This window comes from Dreissena polymorpha, chromosome 1, assembly GCF_020536995.1.
Source record: "Dreissena polymorpha isolate Duluth1 chromosome 1, UMN_Dpol_1.0, whole genome shotgun sequence".
In the NCBI taxonomy this organism is placed as follows: domain Eukaryota; kingdom Metazoa; phylum Mollusca; class Bivalvia; order Myida; family Dreissenidae; genus Dreissena; species Dreissena polymorpha.
Genome location: NC_068355.1, coordinates 146,196,973 through 146,204,894, shown reverse-complemented (window position 1 = coordinate 146,204,894; position 7,922 = coordinate 146,196,973). Strand labels below are relative to the sequence as shown.

General features: G+C 32.9%; 1 protein-coding gene across 4 annotated transcripts in view; it reads right to left on the bottom strand.

Moving 5' to 3' along the window:
* Positions 1–927: 927 nt before the first annotated feature.
* The window catches only part of LOC127854370 (LIM domain kinase 1-like), a 47,559-nt gene continuing 40,564 nt past the window's right edge, over positions 928–7,922 (bottom strand). For all 4 annotated transcript variants that reach the window (XM_052389429.1, XM_052389430.1, XM_052389431.1 and 1 more), the window contains one exon: positions 928–6,979. In XM_052389429.1, the coding sequence (XP_052245389.1) occupies positions 6,250–6,979 (730 nt within the window). In that variant the 3' untranslated portion in view covers positions 928–6,249. The remainder of the gene's footprint in view (positions 6,980–7,922) is intronic.

Here is a 7,922-nt window from a genome sequence, read left to right as displayed (position 1 = left end):
CTTTGTAGTACGTTTATTTTCAATGCACCCCTTACACTTTCTATCACTCACGTGTTTATCACATTAACGTACTCTTGTCATTCATAATTATATTTTTAAAATTAGATGTATTACTATTGTAATTTATTGAAGCTTTTCTGCAAAAAATAATACGGCTTATGCATAGAGCTCTTTGTTGTGTCAAATTGTCGGCCTTTCAGTCTTCAGATAATCTTTACTTTGATGCTAATGACGCGTTTTTTAAGACACCAATAAATGTATTAATAAATTATTTTGGCACTAAATAATATATTTTTGAAATATTATTTAGGTGTTTTTTTTTTCGGAGTTTCGTTTCGATTAATTGACTAAACAAGCGTCGTTATCCATATGTTTTGCGTTACTGCAAAAACCTATAAAATACATTTTTAAAGATTTTAAGCTTAATAGCTGTTAAATGATTCCAAAGATGAAAATCTACTCAACTAAATATATTCACTTTCTCTTCGTCTTCCATATAATCTCCTAAAAGATCGTCAAGATCAATATCACTCTCCCAAAAGTTCGGGTTTTTGTACGAGACATAATTCCAGCTCACAAAATAAAATTTAAATCCAAACAACAATGTGTTTATATCTGATTTCAGTTAGAACAAGAAAAATAATGGAAGGCGTATGAAAAATACCATACTTAATACAATGTGTTATGATTTTAGAGTATAGAGTTTTACCCATTTCAAACAATTAGCGTTAATAAATTGCGCGAGAATCTTTAATAAGTATAATCTGCTTGATGTTGCGGCTATTAAAATCAACACAACAATACATGCGTGAAATGTTTGTAACAAGTAATAAGTAAAATGTCTAATCAAAATAATATGAGCGACTGAACCGGCAAATTTTCGCCGATGATTATCACTTGTTTACACACACACAAAAAACACACAAGAGCATTTTAATTTTTTTATTTGTAACAATCAATCTCAACTTCAAACAATCAATTTAACAACAAAAATGTGATAGTCGTCTGAAAATAATTCATTAAGTAATTTATTAATCCGACGTCGGCGAAGCGGGTATTCGCTACGTCTTTGGCTTTTGGAGGTCATAATACACTAAATAGTTTCCCTATATAATTCAATGTAAAAGCGAAAACTTTGAGCGAAAATAAATGCAACATTTTGCACATAGAGACCCCCATAACCATACCTTTTCTTAAAGGCCATTCTAAGCGGAATCGATTTATGCAATAAAAAGGATATGTCATGTACAATGCAAGAAAGAACTTGACACAAATCAAAATCGACTGTTTTTGCAACTTTTTTTTTCGGCCGTTTCTTAGTGGAATGTAACCTTTTCTAGTGCAATGGTTTACTATAGTCTTCACGTGTATCATATTTCAGGGATTCAGTAGTGAACACCTATTCATTCCCTACCATTATCTCCACAAGATAACACCCAAATAATGGTAAAACGTGTAAAACATGCCTTCCTGTCAACTATATTTTTTTAGAGAGTACAGCCCTTCATGAAGCGATCATTTAGTGTATTGTAACCTGGAATCGCTGACTCGCAGAAGTTGGCAGTAGTGTAATGGCGGACAGTCACGTGACTGACAATATGGCGGCGGTCAATTTATCGATTCTGGAACGGTCTATTACAGCATCTGACCAAATTATTTACGACAAACATGCGTTTTCAATCTGATTTAATCCGTCGCTCATTGTGCATGTATTTGTAAAGCGTCTGTACTTTCAGTTTCTATAACGATGCGAAATAAAAATGTCTAAGAGAGGTCCAAGAACCAAGAAAGCAAGAGCCATTAAGTGACAAATCATTCGTGTTATCGATTTTTTAAGTTTAAAGTTCATATTATGGACAGTTTCAAGAATTTAGGATGTTATGAAACATCAGTTTATGACAGTTAATTAAACTAGTTTACAGTTTTATTGAATCAAAACAAGTGTGCAAATTCAACAGAAGTAATCTGAATCTGAATTGATACGTTGAAGTGACCAAGATCGGCTTGTATTCAACGGGGAAAGCAGCAAGAATTTTAAGGTATGAATTATTATAACTCAGTTCACCCTATTTCAAGACCGAAATCACCCTATTTTTAAAAATCAATGGGTGAAAACCCTATTTCCCAAATAATTATCTAGGGCACTGTAGTTTTTTTAAGAGGGGTGGTGGATTAAGGCACCATCCGTCATTTTTACACAATTTAGGCTTTCAATATTGCTTTTTATTTATCCTTTACCCAATAGTGATATATTCCAAGAATATGTCAGCCAATGCATTTCGAGTCCAACTTGACTGAGGAGATTTTTTTTCGCTGATTGTTTAAAAAGAATAGTTTGAATAGCTCCTCAATGTGGCGGAATAATGCACAGCACCATTACTCTATAAACTAAAGACTTGTTTTGGATGCTTTAATTCAATATATTCAATATATGTTCATGTATATAAAACATTCTATGAACATCATGTTCAATAGTATGCTTATAAGTCAACAAGATAATACAATAATTGAGAATTAAGTAGACAACAAGATAATGAAATAATTGAGAATTAAGTAGAATAACAGAAAACAGTGTGGCTAAATCATACAAATGAATACAAACTAATGCCAATTGGTAAAAAGTTGTGTGAACATAGTGTATAACATATCACAATCTGTCCAGATTAGCACCAAATGTACACTGCCTAAGATAGCTGAAAGGCAGCTTCCTTTAATAAAGTATTTATGTGATTTGCAAGTCCATAATGTATGTTTTAGCTCCAAAGTAATCATCTAAAAATAATGCCACTTGATGTAAGGCATGTGAATTGCTGCAGACAAAAAGTTGACCAAACACTCAAGAGACTACATGTAGATTAAACATGTCTATGTCACACTTTTGTGAATTATTCAAATACAATTAGAATAATAAATGTGCCTAAATTACAAAATTTTAATAAATATTCTTTGTAAAGCCAATAGAACAAATTAAGCGACAGAACTATCTGCTCTGATGCCTACCAGCCCCCAGCAACAATATAAATAATATAACTACCATACATAGATGATAAATGACTTAACAGTTCATCAACAGAATACAAGAACACACAAAATAATATATTGCACATCTACTTTGTATAATGGTGATAAAGGCAATCAGCGTATACATAAGTCACTGGTAACACTTTTCACTTACATTAGATTGTTAATACCACAGTATTGAACCTGTTTAATTGATAATAAAAGAATACATGTCATATCACATCTTTTGGTCCCTGTAATTTGTTTTTACTTTGTTATTTTTAAAAGTTAAGTGTAAAATATCAAAGAAAATAACAAATACAAACTACTCAATTGGTCCCAATATTTAGTTTCCCTTTCTTGACTTGAATACTTAATAAAAGGGACCTTTTCACAAATTTTGGCATGTATTGAAGTTTGTCATTAATTGCTTTATATTCAGAAATGTAAACATTGGATCGAAAAAGGCTCCAGTAAAAAAACAAGAATAAAATTAAAGAAAGAACAAAAGTAACCCTCAACTGGGCTTGAACCACTGACCCCTGGAGTAAAAGTCTAGACCACTCGGCCATCTGTGCTCAGACAATGAGTGATGAATTTTATACTTTATATAAGCAATCCTCCTAGTGTCACAAAGTATAATGAAAACAACAGAACTCTCCAAATTATTCAATTGTTTCGCTTTGCAACGCTTTATATTTTCAGGGTTTTAAATTGTCAAAAGATGAATAAAATGTATATTTAAGAGCATGATAAATGTTCAGTATCACTGTTTCTTCACATTAAATATCATTACTACAACGAAAATTTGCGAATGTGAAACTCTTTTTTTTAATTTGTCAATTTACCAAAAGAAGAAAAGGTCCCTTTAAGGGTAAAGTGTAAAAAAACAAAAACTAGAGGATCATGGGCCCTAAGGCATTCACCTGAGACCCAATTTAATAACTATACTGAGAAGTTCAAAATAATGAAAGGCACATTGTAAAATTTGAACTCACATGAGATGTCATTAGAACAAATGTTCTAATTAAAGTTTATGAAGATTGGAAAAAGTGACTTCTAGGGTGTACAATTGCTTTTCTATAATTTGACTCAGTGACCTTTTTTAAAGCTCACATGGCAAAGTTTCTATCTCAGCCGTGATTTTATTGGGACAAATGTTTTGACCAAGTTCCATGAGAATTGGCTAATAAATCTGGCTAATAGAACTTTTCACTATTGCCATATAAGAAAAACTCCCCTGTACCTTCGGAGCAATATTTTTTAAACAAATCAGATCAATTGTGAAACTCAGCCATGAATTCCTTGGATCATATGTTCTGACCAAGTTTCAAGAAGATTGGAAAATAAATGTAACTTCTAGAGTACTAATAAGGTTTTACCATAATCATATAAGAAAAACTGCCATGCCCCATTATGGCCATTTTTTCAAGGAACACGAACAATTTTTGAACTCAGATGGGATATCATTCTAACAAAGTTCCTCACTACCTTTCATGAATATTGATTGGACTATAAAAGTGCTGACTTTAGGTTTTACTTTAGCCGTATTAGGAAAACATGGCGGCCATGTTTTAAACGGACTGGAATTAAGGGTGAACTCGGCCCAGATATCATTAGAACAAATGTTCTTAACCTGTGTCTCGAAGATTGGATTTAAATTGCAACTTCTAGAGTTTTAACATGCTTTATCATGAAGTTTACCAAGTGACCTAGTTTTTGACCTCCCTTGACCCAGGTTCGAACTCTTCCCAGATATTATTTTGACGAATGCTCTGAAAAAGTTTCATTAAGATTGGAAAATAAATTGCGCCTCTAGAGTGTTAACACGGTAAATGTTGACAACACACAAAGGACAAACATCGATCACAATATTGGGGAAATGTGATCTCCCTGGGTAGAAATTACTAGAAAAAGAAGCCTGTTTTAATTATGTATCAAAATGTTGGGGATTATTACTTTGAATAAAACTATAAATTTAAAGATTAAACAATGTAGGTGATGTTTAGTTTAATAATAATTATGCTATATGTTACAAGAGACATATTGCATAAAAATACATTTGAATGCACAAATCTCACTTTTGTCCACAGTTTTCATAGGCACAGACACTGTACTTTTTTTTGCAATACAGTGCACTTGAAATATACATAATGAATAGATCAGTAAAAATTGATCCAATTGAACTTTATGCATAGCAAGTGAAAAACATCAATACACAGATGGAAACAGATAGAAATATTAATGTTTCCAGATCACAAAAAATAAAATAAGTCATAAACTAAATATCTAATTAATGTTATGTATCTTGCTTTTTATTTGTGTTTGCATTATAGGATACATAATAAATAAACAGGTATAAGTCCTTACTGCATCCATAACAAAAAATTAGATGTTGCATACAAACTGTATCAAATGAGGAGTTAATATAAGGTGCTTGAAATAAGGTGCTTCTTACTGGAAACTAAAAGACCTTTTATTGCATTGGATGGCCATATGGGAGGAAATCCAAGTGTCACATGTATATATATATTGAGCAAAATCTTAGTGTATCTTGTACATTGGGTGAGATCGCCAAAAGGGAGAAAATCCAAGTGCACACTTGTATTTAAACAGACCTAAGGAAAAGTGCCAAAAATACTTAATACTATTTTTTATTATGTACAGAAAGAAAAAAAGTTGAAAGTATTCTTATGTAGCACTCAAATTTTTCTTAAGATTTGTTGACCATTGCAGTTCCAAAAAGAAAATTGTTACTTGATTATTTTTTTTTCAAAAACTGTCAACTTTAAACATAAGTATTGTTACAATAAATACACAATTTTTTCACAGTGTAAAGAGGGAATGAACTTGTTACAATACATGTTATGTATTACAATATTCAGAGGATAAACAATAATCAAAATCGCTACAAAGGAAGAAGCAGGTAAATATAGCAAGGCACAAAGGATGAAGAAGTTTGTCAAATTAAGGGGTGAAACCCCATGTAGACAATAAAATATTCCATAGATGGATTACCATTAGTGTAAAATAGGTTATTCCTAAAATAGGATAACAGGAGTACCAATACACACTTTTCATAAGGCAATTGATGTTCTGATTTATCCTTGATAATAATGTTCAATAATGTTTCCTTCATGCACTTCAAACAAAAAGAGCTTGATAAAACCATAGTGTGAACCATGCACACTCATTCAGTACCAGTATCTAGCTTCCCTGCATCTGGCACATAGTGTGAACCATGCACACTCATTCAGTACCAGTATCTAGCTTCCCTGCATCTGGCACATCTTCACCTTGTGCCTCACTTTCTGTTGGCAAGACCTTGATACTGTTGTCATCAGGGCAATAATTACAGTCATGTCTGTGATCAGGTGATTCTTCAACATTATCAGTCACGTCACAAGAGATGTCTTCAATGTCATGTTTTGTATTGTTTATACACTGTGAAGTGTCATGATCAGTATGTTTCTCAGAGTAACTGACTTCAGTATTGCTGGAATTGTGTCTCTCAGAGTCACTGACTGAAGTAGTGCTGGAATTGTGTTTCTCAGAGTCACTGACTTCAGTAGAGCTGGCATTACAGTCTGTATCACAGCTATTATTGTCATTGCTGCACTCACCATCCATGTGAGCACTGGTTGGGTCACTATCACTACTTTGAGCAATGGAATCACCATTTGTGCATGTGCCATTTTTCAAAGTTTCACTTATTGCCTCCAAATTTGACCTCCGTCTATTATTCATTTTGCGAGTGCCCTTCTTCTCATTGGTCGCACTCTTGCTAGGCAACACTATGCCTTCATCACCAAGCTCAGTGACTTTGACCTCTGACTTTGCAGTCTTAGCTATGACCATGGCCTTCATGTCTTTGTAGAACTGTACTGGGTCACCCTGGAGTTCCTTTGGTAGAACCATGCCATGCTCCAAGTGAAACAGGATGTTTTCGGTCCACAAGTTCACTTTCTCAAAGGAAGGTCTAAAATAAAGAAATGAATACCTAACTTATCATTATAACATCAAAGCATGTTTAAATGTATAGACATTGTTATAAGGGTATTAACTTGTACCATTGATATCAGTGTGATCACTTTTATAAGTATTTAGTTAAATATGCACTTTGTTACTACACATACTGTACATGAAATATACAAATGACCTAACTTTTGTACTATTTAAAATCAATTTAAATATATTCAACAATCAATTGTATACACTTTATACAAGTTGACAACTGTACATTTCTTTTATAACTAACACAGGATTAAAGTAAATACACTGATTACTGGAAATTGTTTTTGAAACTTTAAGTGAGACCAACTGATCACCATCCACAGAACAACCTATGAGACATAACAAGACCTGTGCCACAGACAAAACAGCAATGCATTCCCTGTGTTGGAGTAAGAAAAGTTCTCCTGAGTTTCCCTAACCTTGCTTAAGTACCGCATATAAATCATGACAGGATGCAGATTTTAGCTCTCAAGTTATTTCTGAAACCATACCAACCAAAATTATGATCTGGCCAAAAAACTGAAATATTGTGCATATTCCCAAATATTTCCCTTTATCCATATGCTGAGTTCCATAATCCTACATTAAGTACTTTTTCAATAATCACAGGCTTCATGGCTCCATATTATTAACAGACATAGATACACAAAACTTAAATAGTGTGCATATTCCACATGTAGGCCCATATCAACATACAGATTTCCATCAACCTAGATTAAATTAGTTTTTGTGTTGTTGCATGATCCAGGATTGTAAGTGTTCACTTATTCTTTTTGTAACCATAGTACAATGTTTGTCTGAATGCATATTTCCTGTATTGCCCCTGATCAACCTAGCTTAAGTATTTTTTAGTTGACGCTGAATTCATTTTTTCTGATAGACGCAAATGAAATCAATGTGCATATTTT